Genomic DNA, 25888 nt, shown 5'->3' with positions numbered 1-25888 from the left:
ATAAAATATAATTTTTGATGTCCATGTTTACTGTTTTTCAAAGTAGAAATCACAAAGAATTCTCTTTTTCTATCTAAAAGGAGACTTTTTTTGAACTTTCTGCATAATTGAATGGTCAGGATGTTCTGTGCTGTTATCCGGTGTCGACCAGAGGAGGATGGGTTCCCCTTTTGAGTCTGGTTCCTCTCGAGGTTTCTTCCTCCTGTTGAGGGAGTTTTTCCTTGCCACTGTCGCCAAGGCTTGCTCACTGAGGGCATGGACCCGGATTCTCTGTAAAGCTGCTTTGTGACAACATCTATTGTAAAAGGCGCTATATAAATAAATTTGACTTGACTTGACTAAATAAAGTCACTCAGAGTGGTTTGGTGTAAAATACTGCATTTTAGAGAAACTTGCCGAGTCAGATTTGTTCACAGTGATGGTGACAGGAACCAGTTATTACATGAAATGGTTATATATACACTGCCTGCTGAGACATTGCTTCGCAGTAGTTTTGTGATAAAGCTTTTGGTCTAAAACATATTTTAATTCACTCATGGTGGAATGATACAAGAAGGTAACTTTTGGTTTTATGTTTACAACTATTTTACCACGATAAACATTACATATAAAAACTCAGAAGACACATGCAGTTTCACTGGTGGTTTTCAGCAGTAAATGAAATGGCTATATTTGTGTTGTACACATTGTTACTCCTGGTTCCTATCAGCTTAACTGTAAAGAACTGTAAAGAAATCAGAGAAATCAGAGTGAATCAGAAAACAGTGGGAATTAAGGTAGATACATTTTTATACTTCTTTCATCCCCAAAACTAAACAATGTTAATACATCCTTTAACACCTACTATTATCATATATGCAAAAAGGAGAGTTTAATTCTACGTGTTTTCATTCATTTTATTGTAAAATGCAAGTTTTAGTTAATTTGTCACTGATGTTACCCCTTAATGAGGCATTCTTTTTTGTCATAAATGTATTTATTTTTTATTTACATTTAATATAACTGTATTTATTGAAGAAATTCAATTTCAATAATCATATTACCAAAGCTCTTTTATACACATGCACTAAAAAATACAAAAATACATATTTTTTAATATATTCTAATGTACCTCCATATACTATTTTGAAAATAAAAAAAAATTAAATTGTTGTACAACCCCATTTCCAAAAAAGTTGGGACGCTGTGCAAAATGTAAATAAAAACAAAATGCATTTCTCAACATAAAATAGCAAAGAACTTTTGCTTTTCATCATCTACGATACATAATAACAATTAAAAGAGAATTCAGAGTATCTGGAGAAATCCCTGTATGCAAGGGACAAGGCCAAAAAACAGTATTTGCTGGCTGTGATCTTTGGGCCCTCAGGCGGCACTCCATTAAGAACAGACATGATTCTTTAGTGGAAATCACTGCATAGGCTTAGAAACTGTGAAAACAGTTCATCACTGCATCCACAAAAGCAAGTTAAAACTCTGAAAAGCAAAGAAGAAACCGTATTTAAACAGGATTCAGAAACGCTGCCACCTTCTCTGGGCCCGAGCTCATTTAAAATGGACTGAGGGGAAGTGGAAAAGTGTCCTGTGGTCCAACAAATCAACATTTGAAATTCTTTTTGGAAATCATGGACTCTGCATCCTCCGGGCTAAAGACCACCATGCTTGTTATCAGCACACAGTTCAAAATCCAGTATTCATGATGGTACAGGGGTGCATCTGTGAAGGCACCATTAATGCTTAATGCTTAACAATACATACATGTTTTGGCAACATATGCTGCCATCCAGATGACGTCTTTTTCAGGGAAGGCCTTGATTATTTTAGCAAGACAATGTCAAACCACATTCTGCATGTATTACAGCAGCATGGCTCCATATTAAAAAAGTCTAGGCACTAAACCGGCCTGAAACACAGTGGTAAACATGCCCCAATTCCAACTTTTTTGGAATGTTGTTGTTGGCATCAAATTCAAAATGGGCATATATTTTTCAAAAAACTATAAAAGAACACACTAAAAAACACCAGTGACAATTGTTTAATTGTTTATTTAGGAGCTGTTCCTGCAGAAGTCCAGGTGGTTACAAGAGTTCAGAAACGTTTTCATGCAAATGTACATACAGTGAACACAGAAAAAGCTCAGTGCTTGTTCTGCGTCTTGTTATGTTGGTGATTATAAACATGTTAATTTTTCAAAATCTCTTACATTTCATGCACCAAAGTCCAAATGTCCAGTACAGTGGACACTGAATATGTTTCCCAGTAAACAGAAAAAATGTATTATGGTATTTAGCATAGCAGAGGGCATGCTTCAAAACAAAACATTATTTGTTTTTAAACTGTCCAGTCTCAGGACTGAGGAGGGTACAAGTCTTTGTTTTTATGCCAAGTAAGCAGCTTTACCTGAATCTCTACGCTGCCTATACAGCCTCTGCCTCTCTCCTGCACTGACGTAGCCAGGCTAGCAAATGACAAAATAAGCACTAACAGACTTGAATACTGATAAAGACCCAATTTCTGTATTTCCTAATTTTTCAAGTGTTCTGATCATTCATGACATTAATATTAGTCAGTGGTGTCACTACATGTCACGGGTGTTGTATGAATATGGTGTAACACCAGTGACTGTGAAACCAGTGACATTCTGGTTAAAATCGAGCATTTCGTAAATTGGCTGACTCAGGTGATCTTGTGCAACTATTTAAAATCAGTAATAAAAATGACATATGGCATTTTTCTGACAAAATTTTAATTATCCAGCCATTAAAGTACATAACACCAGTGACACATAGAAGTTATGTGCTGCCTGATAAACAATATTATTAATAGATTCATGAAATACACCAATCAGGCATCCACCACCCAAATAATACCTGCTCTGTGAGGGTCCATGGGGGTCCTGACCACTGAAGAACAGGGTAAAAGGGGGCTAACAAAGTATCCAGAGAAACAGATGGACTACAGTCTGTAATTGCCTGATCGTTGTATAATGTGCAACTATGAACTCGCCTTCTCATGCCATGAGAAGCTTCCTCTCTGATGAGCCTTGACCCAAGTAAGCAGTTTAATAGAGCTGAAAATACTATGTTAAAATGTAATATAACACCAATGACAAAAATCTCTGTGACAAAAAGATTTTTTAAATAAAATACATATTTTTTAAATGTAATACAATGTTAATGATATAAAAAGCAAAATGAATCTGTTTTATACAACTTATTAAGTTAAACCTCTTAAAAAATATATTGTTTTATGTTAAAAATAGTTTCTCAAATGTTGGAAATTGGTGATGAGATGTTTTACATATGCAGAGCGATTTTATTAATATCAGAACAACTGAATTATACAAAAATTTTGAAAATAGGTGGAATTTCCCTTTAAGAAGAATTTGAACAGTATCGGTTTGACGGGACCCGGTGTGATATTAAGGTGTTGTAGCTCTTTTGTGTATTTTTATTGTGGTAAGTAACCTTTAAGCGTCGTCGTGGTCAGACAAGGTCAATCTCAGTCTTTCAGCTCATAACGTGGACACTACGATGTAAACACGCCCCGGAATCTGTTCCAACAAGTAGCTCAGTGAATCAGACACAGAGGGGAAAATGGCCTCCTCCAGAGCGCTGCTGTCTCTCTCCAGACCTCTCCAGACAGTGTGGGGTGGAAGGCTGGGGAGCACAGTGAAGGCAAGATTTTATATTTAGGTTTATATAGTCTAAATTTTTTATCAAGGCTGCGTTTTGATTATCTACAGATTATTAGGTGGTTTGTGATGTGGCTGTAGCATCTGTAGCATGACAGCTTCCCAAAGCTGAACGAGGCTGAAGTCAGCTTCCTATTCGTCTTCTTGTTCGAACTTTCCGGTTCCACCTTAAATGGTGCATCAGTTCAATAGATTCTGGTGCCTCAGTGCCTCAGGCGGCACCATTTAAGGTGGAATGGGAAAATTCTAACAAGAAGCCGACTAGCTTGTAAAAAACTAAACATTGGCTAACATTTAACAGGTTTCTCACAGACATTGTATTACGTATGTCTATTACTATGTGAAACATAACTGAGTAGGACTTTTTTAACACGTGTGCGACCGAAAGTTGTAATGTTAGCCGTTTAGCTAACCTAGCTGTTAGCTTCTTCCTGAAACACTGTACGTAGCTACACGTTTAAACTTGCAGCTCTATACAACGTGGCTTAGAGCTGAAACCTGATAACTTGTCCTGGTGTGTAAATGTTTAACTCTTGTCTCCTCAGGTTTTTGGAGGGGTAGTCCCCAGTCGAGATAAATCTACATACACAGTGAGTTGTAATTTTGTAACCGGGTTTCATTGCGGTGTTTAATTAGATCTCTCCGACTGTATCAACTGTAGTACTGAATTAACAGCAAGAAAGAGGACCTTGCTCTACTTTCTTATGAAGCTTTAAAGTAATTAAACAAAAACTGAACAGTCAAACATCCTGTGTGCCTTTTGGTAAATTTCACTGTAGCTCTTACATCTTCAAAAGGAAATTCTACCAATTCTTCAACATTTCTGCACAATTAAATTGTTGGGATGTGAAGTCATTCAGAGTGTTTGATGTGAAATAGGGCACTGTAGAGAAACTTGCCCTGATTTCTTTACAATAGTGGTGATAAGAACCATGGATTGTTTTTTTTTAACGTTTTGGGTCAAAACCTTATCCCACATCTGCTATTACACAATGTGAGGTTGCTTTTAGAGGCATTAAACACTTTGGACTTCTGGTTTCAGCCACTGCCACTAAGAACAATTCAGACTCTGCAAGGGTCTATAAATAGAGCATCAAGCCAAAACTTTGCTTTCATCTTAGTTTAATTATGCGGACACGGAATTCCCCTTTAGGTGTGATGAATTTTTACAGTCCGTTTATAAGATTTTTTGCTCCTTTTTTTTTGGTGTAATTGATTGTGTAGCATGTTCTTTTCTCAGACCATTGGCCTGTTGCTGTATTTTGTACCTGGTATATTTTGCATTAGTCATAATTTGCATTGTGGTGCCAGCTAACTTGTCATATGCATCTATTAGCTGGAAAAAAAAACAACTGAGAAAACAACATGCTCTATCAAAAGGCTTCAAACATACATTATAGTGTGGCTAATTCTCTCTCATTTATCGTTTTTTTCCCCTTCTTCCAATGGTCCTCACACCGAAGGGACAAAGCATTGTAAGTATCCTTCAAAACGATGCTAGTAAACTGTTCAAGCATGTTGGAACATATAAACATAGTCAGTGCTATAGTTTCATGAACTGTGTTCAGGACTGAAAGATAAATGTTTATATCCGCAGCCTCCTCCTGCCAGGTATGGCGGCAGACACACCGTCACACTTATTCCAGGGGATGGGATCGGCCCGGAGCTGCTCAACCACGTCCGTGAACTCTTTAGGTCAGTCTCATGAATACCTTCCCGGTCAGTGTAATCAGGATACAGTGAGTTCCTCTTTTGTTAGGTGTCTACACTTATTGGCCATTGTCTCAGGTGCACCTACCACACAGGTGCCTTTTGCCTGAGCTCAGTCCACCTGTTGCTTAACAATGTCTCAGTCATCCATTACAGTAAGTGGGTTATTCTATAACTGTGGGAGTAAAAGTAGTTGATAAAAGTGTGAAATGAAGTCTGTTATATTCAACATTTCTTCATTCGAGATCTACAAAAATGGAGGCTTATCAACTGTTATTTTAATACTTGTAAGCATCCAATTTTATCAATGGTGTTACAAGTGTTTGTAATGAAATACTCATTTTCTTAAAATATGTATATATTTCTTTTTTATTATTTTGCTAAGTTATTTTAATAACTCTTCCTGTGACCTAAACAAAAAGTAGTTTAAGAAGACTTTTTTTTTAATGACATTATTTTTTTTCAAAACCCCATGAAAAACAGGTTTATAACCCCACAAAACATTGGATTTATAAGATTCATGAAAAAGATTCATAAATACAATTCTACTAATATTTTTTTTAAATGAGACAGAAACTGAAACTGAAAGACTAAAAAAACAAAGTGACTGTTTTATTTATAAAAATCAAGCCACTTTTGAGACATGCTGTTTTCCATGCACAAGATAACTAAAAAGTTCTGAAAGCATGATAGTTTCCAATGATGGATGGAGTAGCAGGGGGTGATAAATTGTGCACCAATGTGGTACGTGTTCTTAATAAAATAGCCAGTAAGCAAGGTACAGTGTACCTAATAAATGGGTAACTCAGTGTATCGAGATGCTTTGCTGTTGTTGATGGTTTTCGAGTAACACTTTCAACAGTTTCAACACTTGAGACTCCTCAGGTACATATTCTGGAAATCAAACATAAACATTTAGCGCATTGACTATTGGAGAATACAGCAGAGTCATTACTGTGTTGACTGAATGCCAATTACTTATCACACTGCAGGTTCAGCTGTGTTCCTGTGGACTTCGAGGTGGTAAATGTCAACTCTTCTTTAACTAATGAGGATGACATCAACAATGCCATCACAGCCATTCGCCGTAATGGAGTTGCACTCAAGGGTAAGTGCTCTGCCATTCGAACTGTACATGTTTATCAGTGCTTACTGGTGGTTACTAAACAGTGCTTCATAGTGACTTATTCCTTTTTGTAGGTAACATTGAGACAAACCACACACTGCCCCCTTCACACAAGTCGAGAAACAATCTTCTCCGGTAAGGTTACACTGTGGTTACACTGTACTTTGAAAATTACATCAGAATCAAAATCACAAGTAGATTTGCATGTACAAGCAGTTTGACTTTGTGGAGTTGGTGCATGCATAAAAGGGCAATACAGTATACAAATAATACACAAATAATACCAATAAATACAAAGACAGAACTGCAAAAGGTATCACAAACTATAAAAGCTGATTTATAATGGATTTTTTTTTCCTCCCAAAGCATTATAGTAAGGATGGCTAGCCTATTTTCATTTATCTGATATTGGTATTTGTGTTTGTTTGTTTTAACTTGATTTGGCAAGTGCCTGTGCCAAGCTGTGAATTCACCAGTTTCACCACTCTGTTTTTTCATTCCTTTCTTCCTCACTGTCTCTTTCTCCCTTTTTCTAATGCTTTTTTTTCTTTCTTCTTCCTCAGCACCAGTCTAGACTTGTACGCCAATGTGATGCACTGCCAGTCTCTCCCCGGAGTGCAGACACGCCACAAGAACATTGACATCATCATCATCAGAGAGAACACGGAGGGCGAGTACAGCAGCCTGGAACACGAGGTAAACACTGCCCCCATCATCACTCACAGGATCCTGCTACCGCACACATTTTTCTTTCTTTTTTGCATCTAGAAATAACAATTTAGGCCTGTGCTCAGTTGAAAAATTGCTTTTTTGAGACCAGCCGGATAAAATGAAATTTATTTGGCTTTATCTTGGCATTTTTGTACACTGTACCGATATCAGCTTCCCTCTATCATTTTGTCACCTGCCCATCACTACAGTGGGTCAGTCTGCATTGTGAAGCCTGTGTAAGAGTGTTTGCCTTGTGTGTGTTGCTATGTCAGAGCGTACCTGGTGTGGTGGAATCTTTGAAGATCATCACACAGAACAACTCTCTGCGTATTGCCGATTATGCCTTCAGGCTGGCCAGGGAGAAGGGACGACGCAGGGTCACAGCCGTGCACAAGGCCAACATCATGTGAGTCAGCTGTGATTGTTATTTGTCTAAGAGCTCATCATTTCTAAAACATTTGTTGGGTTCGGGTCAACAGTTTTTAAGGGTTGGGTTTCTCATAGTCTGTCTCTTGCCTTTTTATTGGATTTTGGCCGGCATATGCCCTGTTTCATTTATTAGTATTTTTTTTTTTCTGCTTTATTCTTGTACCCTGCTTTTATTCCCCTAAACCAGTGGTTTCCATTCTGGTCCTGAGGGCCAGTCCACATTTTCGCTCCAACGCAGTTCAAAACGCATAGGGATAATGGAAAAATGCGTACCATCTGGGAGGACCCTGACAGCTGTGTTGGGAACCACTGCCCTAAACAGTTTTTAATCTGGCACACTAGAATCATTTACAGTGAGGTCTGAGGAACACAAGGTCAAAATGAATACAACACTATTAGATGTTGATGTATGTAAAATATATCCAAATATATCTAAACACTTGTTAAAAGTATTAATAAAAGTCTTTTAAGTGGAATTCATTACAAGGCAACTTCAGAGATGGACTTTCATATGGCTACAGTTCTAAACTGTGGGTGCTGTGAGTTGGGTCAAACTCAGAACTGATAACTCAGAACTTAACCTTCAGATAAAAACTGTGGTAGTGTGAGTAGTATGTCTCTGTAAATATCAATACAAAAGTAATTTTGGGTTTACGTCTTGCATGAACATGCATTTTCGGTGATCTGATCACTTTCAGATACCACTTAATCGCATGAAAATCCAGGTGTAATCACCCCAAGGATTCAGTGTGTTTGGGTTACAATCGGATTACTCAAACCACATCAGAGATGCATCTTGACTGCATTTAACTGTTTAAGTTCAAACAGAATGTGTTTTTGTTATCCATATACAATTATATAAGCGGAAATGCATCTGTTGAGAGCTCACTAGCAGGTGAGAGAATAAACAACAAAACAAAAACGGGTGGTACTTGAGGCTGGAGTTCATAAACCAACTTCTTTCACTCTCGGCCGATGAAATTGTCCAAACCGAGCTTGTTGATTCATATCATAACAGAGGAAAAAGTGATGTGTTGCATGTGTTGAAGGGCTTTTTATAAGGAAAAGGTACAGTCAGAGCTCATGTGGTCATGCTGGTGACACAATTCAGTAAAAATTGTAAATGGAATCTGGCCGAAGTTTATCCAGATTCAATCTGCACATGAGACACGTTGTTGCACGGAGTGAACAGGGTCTTTGTTCATTCCTCCTTTCCATTAATAATCTTATTTAACCCTCAAGTGTTTTCATCAACATGTTCTGGTACGCACTCCGGCTGTCTCCCTCTCACAGACCATCACCAACTTTTGCACATCCTTTGGAATTGCAATTGCTCAAAATCGCTACCTTCCTGTTCAGTATGAGTGCCCAGCTGTTACTCAGTGTGTAGTGAAAATAAATTGTAAAATGATACATCAGGTAGTTAAATTACCACATGAGCTGTGAACAGACTTGTGGATTAAGATCTGCCTTCTGTCTCTCTGTAATGGTGTACCATTCTCTGTCCTTCACAGGAAGCTGGCTGATGGGCTCTTCCTCCAGTGCTGTAAGGAAGTGGCCTCTGGATACCCTGACATTGCCTTTGACAGCATGATTGTGGATAACACCACTATGCAAGTAAGTGTCTGATGCACTGATCGGATGCTGTTTAAAAATGTAATACTAGGTGGTCTCTGTGTTGTTTGTGTAGTATTATTATAGACTGAGACAGTATCGACGTTAGTGGATAGAAAAGCAGCTTATCCACAGAAAAACCCTGTAGCTGATGCAGTGCTATTGCTTCTTATTAGTGGTACATTTGTGAATTGCTGTTTGTTTTAGCTTGTTTCCAAGCCCCACCAGTTTGACGTCATGGTGATGCCCAATCTCTATGGTAATGTCGTCAGCAATGTGTGCGCTGGGCTGGTGGGAGGACCTGGACTGGTACCTGGAGCCAACTACGGGCGTGATTATGCTGTATTTGAAACGGTGAGTGCACTTCAGTCATGGTAACGCAGTACTTAAAACAAAGCTTCATTCAGAGAACTGAGGCTCAAATAAGATTTGTTTTTCTTCTTTGCCTTTGTGTACACAAGAGGCACACCTTTGACTTATTTACTCAAATGGCTAACTAGTATTTTTTGTTCACATAAAAACTTAAAAGATTCTTCCTGCACAGACCTTTTGAAGTTATTACATCAGATGAGAATAAACTCCCTATTTAAAGGCAAAGCTTAGAGAATAAAGCAAATGATATTTCCAGTTTAATAAAAAATGCATCAATAAGTGTGTGTGTGTGTGTGTGTGTGTGTGTGTGTGTGTGTGTGTATATATATATATATATATATATATATATATATATATATATATATATATATATATATAAAAATAAATAAAACTTCCCTTTTTTAATTAATTGGCAGGCCACTAGGAACACTGGAAAGAGCATTGCTGGCCGGAACATTGCCAATCCCACTGCAATGCTCTTGGCCAGTTGTCTCATGCTGGACCACCTCAAGTAAGTTTAAATAGTCAGGTACACTGATCTCATTTGTTATTTTGAGTTATGTCACCTCTTATGGTCTAATAATTGCTAGTTGCCATTCCTGATTTTAGATTTAATTCATAGTGTCACATTTTTATTTTGCCTATTAAACCAATTTATAAACTGTAAGAGGTGATTTTCCCCAGATAGAGAAACTCATCAAGTCTAATCAATGGCAATTTTCTACGCTGGTGCAAATTAGGTGCAGGCTTTTTGGATTTAATTCATGCTGTCATGGTTTTATTTGGCCTATTAAATCAATAAAAAAAGGTTGATTTGTCCCAGCTAGAGAAACACATCCAGTGTAGTTCAATTACATTGCACTCTTAATGATAATTCTCTACTCTTTCTTCTTGGAATGTGCCTTTTTTGGACTATTTAAACTCCTTATCTGTGATCTGCAAGCTATGATTTGTTTTTAAAGGAGCTACAGTTTATATCTAAATCATATTGGAAGTCCTACATTATCTAGATGTTATGTCTTCATGGACAGTTTTGGACATTGTTAACCAATGTAACTTCTGCTTTTCTTCTTCCTTAGACTTCATGACTATGCTACTATGATCCGTAACGCTATTCACACCACTATGAATGAGACTCAGGTAAGACACACTCACTCTGCAGCTCTCTAATATCTTTGTGTTCAAAGCACAGACCCTGAAGACATACTCCCCCCAGGGTCTTTTCGTTAGGAATGCATAGCTTTGTCTTTTTAAGGAGACCCTGGTGGACCTGTTTATCAGGTTCTTTTGTATACTTGGTGCAAGTTTCAGCAGAGATTCCTAATCAGGTCAAGTGGGTAGTCCTGCTTTCATTTGATGGAGATTATATATTCAGCAGTGGATCTGTATCCTTGGGCTTTTATTTTGTGTAAACAAAGCACCCAGGTGCGACACCTCCTCCATGCCTTAGTCTGGGATCCATTGTTGCTGTCCCATAGCAACTTAGCTTGCTCCTTAATTAGCCTGGTAAATTTCCAGAGATTAAGGTGAGGTTTAATCTCTTGTAAAGCAGGCCTACCTAATGTTTGTGAATAGCACAGCTTAGGAGGAGTGGCAATTACATTTGCAGATAAATTGTTTTGTTTATGCTAGAGCTTTATCCTTAAAAACAAAGTGTGAAGGCAAGTTTACTTATTCTGGTGAAATTCTTCGGAATTTCATTGGCATTGTCCACTACAATTCACAATGTGTGGTAAATAACTTCAGCTCCATAGGAAAACAAAATATGCTTTGTTTAATACTTAATTCTCTATGAACTCATTTTGAGAAATGCAGATCTTTTTCTTTCAAGACTATTTTTATCAGTAAGGCCGCAATTACATGAAAAAAATGGACATCCTCTTCCTAACCAGATTCAAATAATTTTCTCACTGTAACATGGCAAAAAAGATGCTAAATTTTTCTGTGACATAAGTTAAGATATGTATGGAAGGCCATTTTATAGGAGAATGTCTTAACTTTTTGTGTGGGTCACTGTGTTGTAGTTGCATACAGCAGACATCGGGGGGCAGGGCACTACCTCAGAAGTTGTTCAGTCCGTCATGAGACACATCCAGAGTGGCGGACCTCTCACCACAGAGCTGTGATCCAGTAATTCAACACCATTCCAACTTCACACGGTACTGAACTGTTTCACACACTGTTTAATAAAAGATTTTGTTACTTGTTCCGCTGTACATATTTCTCATGATGATTCATTTAAGTTATTTTAAAAGCAGACGAGCTGGTTTGTATTAAATGAAAAGGGATGCAGGGAACAAAGGTGTGTGTTTAGAAATTAAAACAAGTTCCTGCAGGTGTGTGCCCTATTGGTTCTTGGAACCTGGTCTGTTGGTTATGTCACGGCGTAAACTGGCATGTAATTTGCTTAAATGATGCATGATCTGATGCTTTCTTTGTTTTCATGTTTTCACTCTAATCCTGCTTTTCCTTTAACTTTTTTTTTAATGAAGCCATTTTTACTTTTCTCCACAGATGGTGAGGCTTCTTAAGAACGTCAGCACTTCACTGTTTGCTTCTTCCAGATGAACTCTGAGCTTTTAACATTAAGCCAGCCATTCAAATCTGAGTTGAATTTGAAAGAGGATTAAAATCTCTTTATAGCATTTACATGTGAACACAGGGTGTGGTAGAAAGCTCAAGAGTCGATTTGGATGCCAAGGTTCTAGTCTGTGCGCTCTGCTTGGTTTGGTTTTCATCTTGGGTCACCTAATTGCTTACTAAATGACGCATCTATATGGTTATGTGTTTATCTGTTAATTTAATATTTATTCTGAGGACCCTGTGTTAAAAAAGATGCATTCCATGGTTAACACGTATCCAAATATAACAACAAGACATTCAGTATTTAGATACATATGGGGCAAGACATATTACTGGTATATCCAATTGCTCACCACTCTAGTCAGGTAAGCAGAAGTGAATGCATAACAATTTGGTAATTAATGGAGCTTATTTCACTGGTACCTGGCTGCTGCAGTGAATACTGCATTTAAGCCTAATTCTCAGTATAGATCTCCCTCAAGTGACCTTTCTTTTGACTCAATACTGTACCATTCTAGTTCATTTTTATGATGCATATTGTTTATTGTATTCAACTTGGTGTTTTTCTTTCTTGATCAAATATGCCATGTAAATAATTATCCATCTGTCATACTGTAACACAAAATACATACTATTCCAGCATAAACCTTTTGACCTGATTGTATTTGCAGTGTCATGCTGCTGCTTTAATTGCACTGTTATGATCTGGTATAAAGCGGTTTAAAAACTGAATTTGACGGTTCTAAACATATCCTATGTGGATTGAGTTGCTGTTAATAAAATGGTTTCTTAACTCTATGGTTTTTGCATATTCATGTCTTCTAATTATGTCCATGTTGATGAAAACCTTTAGAAATATGTGAAACTCCAGTAGCAGTAGTTCCACTAAGTTGTTAACACAGGGATAGGCCACATGGGATCCATTTTAATTAAAGGAGAAACTGTTCTCTTATTCCTGGAGACCCACCTTACTTTGTTTTGGCAGCTGTGAAGTACCAAACTCTGGATTTCTGTGCTCAAATTGCTCTTGAGAAATACCCCTCTAGGAGACATTTAACTGAGAACATCCGCCAAACATTCTTACCAAGATTTTACTTGAGGCACTGCCAGGTTCTGTGTTATTCTGTGCTTATTTGGAGGTAGCGTGGCTTAACACCCATACCCACATGCTGTTGTCTAAATAGGGTTAAGGTGGCTGTACGACTTTTAAAATTTACTTTCAATTTTAGTTTAATGGAATAGCTTGACCAAACACGCTAATGTCGCTAACTGTGAATAGAAGCTTGCAGCAATTAATTAACATAATGCTAGTTGGTGGCTTTTTAAAATGTATTGTTACCAACTAGGCCTGGGCAATATTAATGGATGTTACTGCAAATGTGCATTCAGGAGATCCTTCTGGTGCAGGTTATCAGCGACTTGCATCATAATAGCGCTCCCTGCTGGAAAAACTTAAGACTGCACGCGTTTTCCAAAGCCATGCTCACGTGCTTTAAATATCAAGAAAGTGCTTTGTTGTTATAACAGAGTCACTCTGGAATTTGGGTATGGATGCCTTTGGAAAACCATGTAGTATTATAACTTTGTTGTTTTTATAACCACCGCAACACTTAAACAGCATGGAAAAATACTGCTAATTTCACTCGGACAGTAAATCACACATAGCAGAGACAGTGGGGGATTTACTTGTTTAATGGCTTTTAAAGGCCCCATAATGACCCAGTGTTTTCATAGTAAAAGTGAGTAGAACATTGTTTACATTTTATTTAATATTATTAGTTACTTTTTCTGATCTGTTTACTGGCCATAGATGGGAAACTGGAACATTCTTTAATTCTGAAGTTTCCAAATCTACAGCTAGATGTTCTAACGTAACACACAGTCTCTTTAGCTTGGATTTTTTACTGCAGCAAGTCACACTGAAGCAAGCTGAAGTTCCAAGGCATTACTTGTCTCTCATCAATGATATACAGTAACAACGCCATATCACCCAGGCCTACGGGCAACATTAGCTTTTTTGACTGAAGTACTTCTTTACAGAAGATGAGTTGAAATGCAAAGCAAATACAGTAAAAGCTATTATGGTTTTAAGCCAGGCTTTTGCAAAGTGTTCCAGTCTAGCTCAATAGGGGAGCAATTATCAAGAAGTCTGATGATGAATGTGGTGCTATTCTTGAGAGTTTTGGATGGCGCAACTCCACACCCGCAGACCCCCTCTACCATTCCCCCATTATGTGATGCAGTAAAGAAACACATAATTACAGCAATTAGCTGCTAACACGTGTTAACACAAAAACAAATTAATGCACACAGACCTCTGGGAGCAAAACAGTGAAGTTACTGTGGTCTTTTCACATGCTTTTGAGTTGAGTGTTCCCTGCTGAGAGAGCTGAAATGTCATTATTTTTAAGCTGCAGAAATGCTGAATGCGACATTAGCAAATTTATTTTCGTCACAACCTTGTAAGGGATCATAACATATGACTCATAAGGTTACACCCAGGAGTCAAGGCTAGAATTCATAATAAAGCCGTGATGGAAATTCTTGAAGCTGTATTAAAGAAAAAGTTTGGAGAAAAATCTAATTAGCATAATTTCCCCCTAATACCAAATGTAGGTAGTCAGCCAAGATGTTTCATTAGCTTCTTTAGTTTTGCGATAGGACAAAGGCTACTTCTGCTTTCAGCCATGTATTAGTGATGACAGAATGCTCTACAGTGTCCGAAGCCACATAAGCATGTCTATTTGAGATTACTTAACAACTCAACAAGATTTGGGCATGAAGTTTGAACAATGCTAATTGGGGTGGTATAAGCTTCTATTGCTTGTTTGCTACATTAACCTCATAGCTCCAGTGCAAAACTAAACAAGCAAACTTTGGACACCAATCATGTCTTGGCTGATTGATGATGTAAGGGGAGACTTGTGTAAATTTGCCTTTAATACAACTTAAGGAATTTCCGTTACTGCTTTATTATGAATTGCAACCATGACTTGTGTAAAACCTTGTAATAAGTCACGTTATGAATCATTATATGGTTGTGATAATTTCACCAAACTGTATATTTAAAGCATCACAATCTAGCAATTAGATATTAAAAACCTTGCAATCATGCTAGAAGAAAGATTATAATGGATGTTACAGGATTCCTTTGCAGACTTATATCTAGACTATCATATTAAGCAGTGGGAGTTGGAAAAGCATTGAAAAAGCGAGAATGGATGGAACTTAAGGAAAGTTGGAGAATGCAGATTTATAAAGAATGGGGGCAGAGTGCTGGGAAGCATCCTTGAGTGAACTTCAGCACCATATTTACTGGTCTCCATCTCCACGAAAACTGCCTGTCACCATTTGGGTCCATGGAGGCAAATCACTGGCTAACAAACATTGATCTTTTGTTCTATGAGTAAGTTCCATCTTCAGGTCTGATTGCTCTTGTTTATTACCATGTTACTTCTTACTGAAACCCTGAGCTCCATCCAGCTTGTATTTCACCCCAATCTCCTGTGTGTATCCTTGATGTTCACATTCAGCTCCTCAATCCAGTGCTTTCACCCAGAGGTCAATCTCAGAGGGAGCTCTATGACTCACAGGGTTGGCAGGCGAGACCATGTAAATGGGGGAGAGTTGCAAAAGAAGAGAAACACATGGACTAAAATTTTGATTCAGCTGATGCCACTATCTGTGATGGAACCCATATTCCTAAAGCAGCTGCTTAAACAAAGCTGGATATATGTGCTTGATAGAATACCTTTTAGTCCCATGCATCAAAGAATACATTTACAGAACTGAAAAAAATCCTGTCTATTTTTGTTGATACATATACCCTTAAATAGCGACAACATGTATAATTACCTTTATGTCCGACAACATACGTGCAACCCTGTTACCAAAACCTATTTACCCAAAGGGGACTTACTTTTCTCTTGATCACGCTGTTAGAAAAGGTCTTAATGACATCCCGTTTATCATGCAACTGCTAAAGGAAGGCTAACTACAATGTTGGACATACAGTAATATGCAAATCATTTCTTTTTTATTTCCAGTCAAAACAAGCTATTAATGATCATTTTTTAATCTGCCAGGGTATTTTTTCACATCTCCAAAGTTCAGTCTTATAAGTTGGTTGCATTTTCTGCATCTCACGACCCACGTCCCAAACACATACAGTGATGTTGAGGTCTGAACTCTGGGGTGGTCAGTCCATTGTTATGAGAACACCAGCAGCTTCTGTTTTTTATTTACAAATTTTCTTCTTGTCCTTTTCTCAGTAACTGCTTCTTGACAACTACAAATACTTTCAGATCAGGGTTATTGCAATTAACTAAAACTATTACTACAACTAAAACTAGCAGTGAAAAAATGTATATAATGTCCACTGCAAAACTAAAACTAAATAATTACTCAGAAAAAACACTTTAGTTTTTATTTTTTTCAGCACATGAATCAGAGTTAAGAATTGGATCACTTCTGTGTTTCTGTGTTTAAGGAATGCTGGAGTCAAGCCAAGCTCAGTCTACAGTTGTAATTTTACTCTACGCTTATCATATCCCTACTAACACAGATAAATACTAAAATTAAATAAAAACTATTACTTTTCAGAAAATAAAAACTAAGCTAAAAATATGACTGTTCCTTCAAAACTGAAACAAAATTTAAATCAAAAATCAAATTTAAAAACTAAATAAAAACAAAAACTAGTGAAAATGTCTAAACTGTATTAATCCTTTTGGAGACGTATAGTGTTGAAGTGTTCTAATGGTGGAGGGATGGAGAGAAAAGGGAGATTTTTTCAGATCTGCAGCGAGAGTGAATTTTCTCCTGTCTGGTGGTGACAGTTTTGGTGTTTTTTCCACGGTTGTTAGGGGTGCTATTTTCTCTGTTTTAATCATTTTTTTTTACTTATTTTCTTTTGACTTTCTCCTTCCCTATGCAAGTGGATATTTACTTCATATCTAATAATCTATAAAATTAATACATTTTGCCTGGAAATTAAAGAAATGAAGAGGTCTCTGATCTTTGCACAGTTCTGTAAGTGTATAACTATTGTTAAAAATAAGCCTAGAATGCAAATGAATGTTTGTATCATTAAAGGACACACTTCAACTGTACCATATAAAAATAAGTATAAAAATAAGACTGTAATTGAAACAACAACACATCTTTTTCTTTGGATATTTCTTTGAAAATCTATGGTGGGACAAAGCACTCTGTTGGAGGAATGCCTCTATAAAATGTCAAAGCACCCATGTGCATGGAATTTTGCTTGATTGCACTGTATCTGGTTTGTCGACATTTAGATATTCTATCTTCATGTCAAGCATTTTTTAATCACTTGATGTCTCTGTTACAGCTGTTTCTCTCATCCTGCTGTTCTAGGTTGACATAACAGCAAGACAGGGAAGCGATACTGAGCACACATCAGTACGGCACTAGAACTGGCGCTGTCTTCGGCTCATTTCCATCTGTCTCTCAGTGTTTATGAGCTGAAAGGTCAGTCATTTCCTCAATGATTATGGGCCATAACTTCAGGGGTACGTTCTCACTGACTCTCTCACTTTCCACAAGTCCTGGCCGCTTCCATGTGATCGTAATTCATGACTGATTACCTTGTTTCTTTCAACATTCAACCCCAAACTACTTGCATGACTCATAATGGACTACTCCACATACCATCCAGAGGAAGATTTAACCCCAAATTGCAAGGGCCTGTCTGCAGGTCCACATTTCAAATCCTCATTCTCATAATTACATATATTCAATTAGTTTTACAGTAGTTACCACATAATGTTGCTATTGAATTATAAGTCTTAAAATCAACATAAATTGGAAATAACAAAGTTAATAACGATTCCTCCATAGTGTGAGATATTTCCAAGTGAAGGAAGATTTTAGGGAGGGTCTCTGAGCTAGCTGAGCATTTTGGTGGTGGGAGGTGGTGGTTGGGGGAGGTGAAACAGTACATTCTTGGTTAACAAAAATCAGAAGACATTTATTAAGACAAGTTATTACACTGCGGTTACAGTTTACAGAACAAATATTGTTGTTTACATGATATGATGATTCATGATTAATATGAACAGGGATAGAAACTTACAGGGTAAAAGGGTCCATTTTGACTTCAGGTTGACTCTAAGATTAACAACTGATAATAAGCCTGTAGTTTAAGGGGATAACTATGTGTTTAACTTGGCAGCAAGACTGGCCTTGATATGCTGTGGTACACAGCATACACCATAAGAATATATTAACACATTATTAACACATTATTGACACATTTTATTGCATTCATAAGGCGTTATAAACATGGCGTAAAGATGCCTGGTTATTGAAAAAGGAAACACATTTTGAATCATGTAATGATTTCCTCGAACTTATGAATTGCATCTAATAATTTATAGTCATTTAGTGTACTGTAATGTATTTGCAAGCTTCAAGTTACATTTTTTATACTTGCCATTGTGGTTATAGATTAATAATGAGAGAAATTAGAGCTTAAAAGTCATGTCTGTGAGCTCTAGGTAAAGTGAGGCACATTTTGGACTAAAATAAAGTTAAGTAAAGCCACAGCAAAGCAAACTAGTACTACAACAAATGTCTTAGTTTTACAGAACAGCAACCCAACTACAACCCAAATTCCAAAAAATTTGGGACGCTGTGTAAAATGTAAAAAAATGTACAATAAAACAGAATGCAATGATCTGCAAATCTCATAGACCCATATTTTATTCACAATAGAACATAGAACACATATCAGACGTTGAAAGTGAGACATTTTACCATTTCATGAAAAATATTAACTCATTTCAACTTGATGGCAGCAACGCATCTCAAAAAAGTTGGGACGGGGCAATAAAAGGCTGGAAAGAAAGTGGTACTAATGAAAAAACAGCTAGAGAAGCAATTTGCTCCTCACATGACTGGGTATAAAAAGAGCATTTTAGAGAGGAGAGACTGTCAGAAGCAATCTGCGAAAAACTGCATCTAAAAATTGTGGAACAATTTCAGAAAATGTTCCTCAATGTAAAATTGCGAAGACTTTGGACATCCCACCATCTACAGTACATAATATCATCAAAAGATTCAGAAAATCTGGAGAAATCCCTGTACACAAGGGACAAGGCCAACAATCAATATTGGATGCTCATGATCGTCGGGCCCTCAGGCGGCACTGCATTGAAAACAGGCACGATTCTGTACTGGAAATCACTGCATGGGCTCAGGAACACTTCCAGAAATCATTGTCTATGAACAAAGTTTGCAATCCACAAATGCAAGTGAAAGCTGTATCATGCAAAGTAGAAACCATATAAAAACAGGATCCAGAAATGCTGCCAACTTCTCTGGGCACAAGCTCATTTAAAACGGACAAAGGTGAAGTGGAAAAGTGTCCTGTGATCAGATGAATCAAAATTTAAAATTCTTTTTGGAAATAATGGACACAGCATCCTCCAGACTAAAGACCTCCCAGCTTGTTATTAGCACACAGTTCAAAAGCCAGCATCCATGATGGTATAGGGCAGCATAAGTGCACATGGCATAGGTGTCTTGCACATCTGTCAAGGCACCATTAATGCTGAACGAAATATACAGCTTTTGGCAACATATGCTGCCATCCAGACAGCGGTCTTTCAGGGAAGGCCTTACATATTTCAGCAAGACAATGCTTAACCACATACTGCATTCGTCACTACAGCATGGCTTTAGAGAAGAAGAGTCTGCAGTCCAGACCTTTCACCAATAGAAAACATTCGGTGCATCATGACACGAAAAACCTGGCAAAGTACACCCAGGACTGTTGAGCAGCTAGAATCCTAAATCAGACATGAATGGGACAACATTCCTCTCCCAAAACTCCAGCAATTGGTCTCCTCACTTCCCAGATGTTTACAGACTGTTGTTAAAAGAAGAGCGGATGCTTCACAATGGTAGACACGGCCCTGTCCCAACTTTTCTGAGATGCATTGCTGCCATCATTTTCTAAAAGAGTTCATGTTTTTTATGAAGTGGTAAAATATCTCACTGTTAACATCTGATATGTGTTCTATGTTCTATTGTGAATAAAATATGGGTCTATGAGATTTGCGAATCATTGCATTCTGTTTTTATTTACATTTATTTACATTTTACACAGCATCCCAACTTTTTTGGAATTGGGGTTGTACCTGCCAGACCCCTCCCCCAAGACCACCTCTGACATTATACCGAGTACGATGGTACAGTAGATCATGAAGAGGCAATGGAGTGGAGAGCAATTATCATCTCTATGGTAATGCAAACACCATTTAACGATTTCTTATAAAGCGTTTATAATAGCATAGGTCTTACAGTAATAACATATAATCAATAACTTATAAAGCAGTGTTAACAATTTGTAATAGATAAACATCACTGTAAACCGTAATGTATTTTTATAAATATTTATAGTAATGTTTATAGTGCTTTATGACTGCATTTTAACATGTTATGAATGTTCACAGATACAGACATGGTATTCAAAGAAAGTGTTACCAAAACTTTTATAACTTTAAGGTACATTCATGTAAAAAGAATTTATTTCAAGAAATTTTGGGCCTTTTTTTGGTTTATTTATCATTAAAACATTTACACAACGTGAAGGGCAGTTTTCAAATGGTGTACAAAAAACCGTTTACAGTTTTATATAAAAGTGACAATGTATATTTTTATTCTAAAAACATATATTGTCCTTTAGTTAATACTGTCTAGGAATCATGAAAGTTATCTTCCTGAGAAATCTTCCTGCTTCCTTGCTGACCTTATTTGACTCACACCTGCAGTCCAAGTTCGAGATGATGATTTTGCAAGACTTTCAGCCAAAGCTGCACTGATCAAACATTCAACTACTAACACCAACAAATTCAATGTCTGGGTGGGTGTGCCATGCGTGTTTGTGATTGTTGGAAGGGGTGAGAATATTACCGCCCATTAACACTACACTGCAAAATCATGTGTGAAATGACCACCTACAGTGTACACTGAAGATCAGGTTAAACACTGAAGGTGGTCATTTGACCTGGGTGATTTTGTTTTGTTCTAGAGTGCAGTCACTGGCCTGTACTCAGATATTTCTAAATCCCAAGTCGTGAGTGTCCCTTAGTTGCTTGGAACTTACATGGAACTAATATTCACTTGTGTTGCATAACATTGGCTTGCCACTCACCTGCAACCATTGAAAGTAAATCTTATTTTTATGAAGTTTCATGAAACAGACAATCCAAAGACCAAATTTAACCAACTGATTTCACTGAACATGTAATAGACAAGGAAATAAAACAGGACTGTCTCTTTGAATGATGTTGCTTATTTTCTGGTAAGCAGTCAGCTTAACTATCTAGCATTAACATTAACATGACAGCTTAATTGCTGCTTGTGCCAGAGTTTTTACTGCCTTGTTAGCCTGCTCTAATGCAATCTAAACAGCTTGGTAATTATTTTGTTCTCTCTTGATATAAAACAATATAAACATTCAAATGTAGGATAAATAACACATTAGAGATGATTTTAAATAGCCACAATGGTACGATAATGAAAAATATATAGTGGAATAATCAAATGTGTTGCATGCATTTTGGAAATTGTGTAACTGTCAAGCTGCAGAGAAATGGTATTGCAAATAGCCTTAAATGAAAAAAAAAAGTCCATATGATCCCCCAAGAAAGTACCACAGGGACAAGCAAGCACATGTAAGAAGAGTTGATTATATGTGTGTTTGTGTTTAAGTTGCGAAGGGCCCCTCAGCACTCTCCACTGGGGTAAATTGATTCCACCTGTGCACACCCCAGTCAGTGCCTAGTGTATTTAGCCCTGAACTGCTTATCTGCCGCTGTCCGAGTTTTGTGGCCTCAGATGAAGCGAGGAGTCCAACTGCAGCTTTTATTACATCACAGCACACTGAGGAACCCTCATTCTTTTACTACTTCAGTCTGAAAGCTTATTGGCCTGGTTACAAGAACTGCCTGCTTTCTATTTCTGTGAAGTTTTATGGCTTTATGGGGACCTTTAGCAGTGAATGATGAAATGCATTTTACTCACCATTGATGGGCCTGCCAAGAAGTAACAGAAAGGCCATAATAGTGAGAATGGGACGAAAAGCAGAGGAAGACAGAATGAGGGAGGGAAATCACTAAACTCTGCAGAGCTGCTACTCTGTAGTTTAAGAGCTTCAATTCTGTTCAATTTTACATTATAGCAATTTTTACAACAGAAACTGTTCCTAAACAGCTTTACAGCAATCCGGGTCCAGAACAAGCCAAGTGGCAGGAAAAACCTTGTTGAGAACATGAAGAGGAAAGACTGAATAGAGCCTAGAACCAAAAGGATAGGCCATCCTCCTCTTGGTCACACCAAATCTGACCTAAAATGTGATAAAATCGTCATAATAACAGATAATGAGAAATCAATAAAACAAATAACACAATTATATAGTTTTCATTTATTTAAATTGGCAAAAGTACGTCAACCTCTAGAATTATCAGAATGGTATAGAACATAATTATGCTTTAGAAGGTTCAATCAATTGAAAATGAAGTGTGAGTCTTCACTATCAAAGTCTGATGCACACCATACCTTGGTCAAAGATGATTTCTGGGGATGTCGATGAGGTTACAAAACAATTTCTGAAGAGTTTGGATTGTTAGGCCGGTCACAACGAACCCAAGGGTAATATCTCTTGCATGGGTTAATATCAGTGTTTATGGGTTCACCATCAGTCATACACTGAACAGAAATATTGTTTATGGAATGACAGCACGGAAGAAGCCACCACTCTCTAAAAGACTTGTTGCCTGTTTAAAATTTCCTAAAGACCAACTGGATGAGCCAGAAGACTACTGAAAGAATGTTATGTAGACTGATGAAGCAAAAAAAAGGACTTAATGGCTTAAATGAGAAACATGTTCAAATCGAACAATCAAATACCGAAAACCAGCATAAGAACCTCATCCCAACTGTGAAACACAGTGGCGGCAGTATCATGGTTTAAGGGTGTTTTGTTGCCATTGGACCAGGACATCAGTCTGCCAAAGTATAGTTAATGCAGAAGAAATTTTGCGTTTTGGAATGGCCAAGTCAATGTCTGAACCTTAATCCAATAGAAATGTGTCAGGACTTGAAGTGTTGAGTTCATTCACAAAAGCCTAGGGACATCACTAAGTTGAAGCAGTGATGAAAGGAAAAATGGGCCAAAATTTCTCCAAGTCAGTGTGCTCGACTGACAGTTACAGGAAATGTTTGGTTGAAGTCATTGCTGCTTAAAGTGGTCAGTGCCTGAAAGCAGATGTTCACATACTTTTGCCAACGACATTTAATTTTGGTTCACTTTGTTCAACAAATGAATGAAAAACTATTTCATTATTTGTATTATTTGTTTTATTTAGGCTTTCTTTGTCTGTTGTTATGACTTAGACGAACATCTGATCACATTTTATGTCAGATTTCTGTAGAAATCAGAGACTTCCGAAGGGTTCGCAACTTTCTAGCACCATTGTATCCATATTGATCCTTGGTTATCATTATATGTCTTTTTTCAAAATGTGAACTGCAGTAATGGTGATTTTGAGCATGAAAATCTCCCAACTCTTATACAGATAGTTTCAAGTAAGGTTAATAGAGGCACCGAGGTCAAACAAAGGAAAGATCTATGAGATAAGCCTCTGACTAATGAAGTCTGAAAACTGTCAGAAAGAGTGCTTGCTGATTGTGTTATACTTGCAATATGACAGCATGGTAGCTGAAGAGACTGTAAAGCAGGAATCTAACTTCTAGAAACAGGTTTGATAACCAACCTAACCTGCTTCTGGAAGTTAGAAGTAAATGTCACCGTATTTCATATATATCTGTTTAGTCTCTTCAGTCTGCCCCTCAAGCTTATCACTCCCTATTGCATGGATGTTCACTGTAGCACATTTCAGCTGTAGGATTGTTTTGGAGTATCCTTTTTTAACCTTTTATGTGCAGTGATTTAATGTGAGGATTTAAACATCTACAAAACATGCAGCAATTCAGCTTTGTTGATTGGTATGTCTTGTAAACAAAACCATTAAAAAACAAAAGAAGAATGAAAACACTGCTTGTAACAGAAAATGTCTCAAAAACCGTTGTTTCTCCAACAATGATTCTACCAGAGAATTCACAGACACAGAATGCGTGTGCTTGACTGGCCTGCCTATAGCCCAGATCTGTCTCCTATTCATAATGTATGGTGCATCCTGAAGAGGAGAATCAGACAACAACAACCATGGACTGTTAAGCAGCTGAAGTCTTATATCAAGCATGAATGGGCAAAAATTCCACTTGCAAAACTGCAACAATTAGTTTCCAAAAGATTAAAAATTGTATTTAAAGGAAAGGTGATGTAACACAGTGGTAAAAATGCCTCTGTCCCAACTTTTTGGAGTGTGTTGCAGGCGTCACATTCTAAATTTCTGTATAGTTACAAAATACAATTATCTTGGTCAGTGAAAACACTGAAAATCTTTTCTTTGTACTTTTATCAGTTAAATAAAGGTTCGTGCAAATTAACCAATCACAGAATCTTGTTTTTATTGTTTTTTACAAAATATCCCAACTTTTCCAGGAATGGGGTTTGTAATAATAAAATATTTTCATTATATTAATATTTATTCTCTTCATTTTCATTTGTCCCTTTGTTAAATGTCTTATTTGTGTCGGTGTACTTGCCTGGTCTGTTCAGCATGTCATACGTGTGCTGAGAATTTCTTGTACATCCTACCAATGTAATCTTTTTGGATATCCCATTCCAAAACTATGTGTATTAATATGGAGTTGGTCCTCTTTTCAGTTATAGCAGCCTCTACTATTTTGGGAAGGCTTTTCACAAGATTTTGAAATGTGTCTGTTGGAATTTGTGCCCATTCAGTCAAAAGAAGTGTGAGGTCAGGCACTGATGTTAGACGAGAAGGGCTGGTTCACAATCAACATTCCAAGTCATCCCAAAGGTGTTCAGAGGGGTTGAGGTCAGGGCTCTGTGCAGGCCACCAGAGTTCCTCCACACGAAACTCTTCAAACACAGTCATACTGGAACAGAAAAGGGCCTTCTACAAAATGTTGCCACAAAGTTGGAAGCATATAATTGCCTAAAATGTCTTGTATGTCATTATTAAATTACCATTACCTGGAGCCGAGCCCGAGACTATGTGCTTGATTTTATGCACCTGTTAGCAATGGGTGTGGCTAAAACTTAAACATTAGGAGGTATGTCCACATACTTTTGGCCATATAGGGTACTTTGTGACATAAAATGATTCTGATATTTTGAAATGCTGAAGTCATTTAGTACAACTCTTCTCACCTAAATCCAAATTAGAAAAAATATTATAAATATAAAAGATCACACTAAAACCAAGCATTTCATTTGGGTAATTTTGTTATTGGCCTGATAAACATTTTTACATTTTTAAGCTGTGGTTGGGCTTTTTTGTAACTAATGATTTTGCGTATCTTGTCTTGCACTCAGTCTTTCCCATGCGCATGCTCTTTCACACTCTCTCTATCTCTCTCTTTCTAGCTCTCTAATAACATTGTATCTGTATCTGCACTGGAATAGCTCCAGAGTTTGAGGAGTGAGTGAATGTACCCGTGAATGAAAGAGATGGACGATGAGGTAGATG

At 37.3% G+C, this 25888-nt stretch overlaps 1 protein-coding gene across 1 annotated transcript; it reads left to right on the top strand.

The window, feature by feature from the left end:
- Positions 1-3416: 3416 nt before the first annotated feature.
- idh3g (isocitrate dehydrogenase (NAD(+)) 3 non-catalytic subunit gamma) lies at positions 3417-13037 on the top strand. Its single transcript, XM_036591958.1, has 14 exons — positions 3417-3677; positions 4240-4284; positions 5158-5169; positions 5292-5389; positions 6397-6512; positions 6605-6665; positions 7094-7226; positions 7514-7647; positions 9185-9287; positions 9492-9638; positions 10073-10167; positions 10736-10796; positions 11681-11815; positions 12171-13037. The coding sequence occupies exons 1-13, from the start codon at positions 3597-3599 to the stop codon at positions 11780-11782; spliced, it is 1188 nt and encodes a 395-aa protein (XP_036447851.1). The 5' UTR covers positions 3417-3596; the 3' UTR covers positions 11783-11815; positions 12171-13037.
- The last annotated feature ends 12851 nt before the right edge of the window (positions 13038-25888 follow it).

The sequence above is a fragment of the Colossoma macropomum genome, unplaced genomic scaffold, assembly GCF_904425465.1.
Source record: "Colossoma macropomum unplaced genomic scaffold, Colossoma_macropomum, whole genome shotgun sequence".
NCBI lineage: Eukaryota > Metazoa > Chordata > Actinopteri > Characiformes > Serrasalmidae > Colossoma > Colossoma macropomum.
Note: the sequence above shows the minus strand (reverse complement) of the source record. Positions and strands in the feature narration are given on the sequence as shown.

Excerpts from the sequence above, each read along its gene's own strand:
- idh3g (XM_036591958.1), top strand. The coding sequence starts at position 3,597 with ATGGCCTCCTCCAGAGCGCTGCTGTCTCTCTCCAGACCTCTCCAGACA. Across the intron at positions 7,648-9,184 it reads GTGCACAAGGCCAACATCAT|GAAGCTGGCTGATGGGCTCT; the intron begins GTGAGTCAGCTG and ends TGTCCTTCACAG. Across the intron at positions 10,797-11,680 it reads CCACTATGAATGAGACTCAG|TTGCATACAGCAGACATCGG; the intron begins GTAAGACACACT and ends ACTGTGTTGTAG.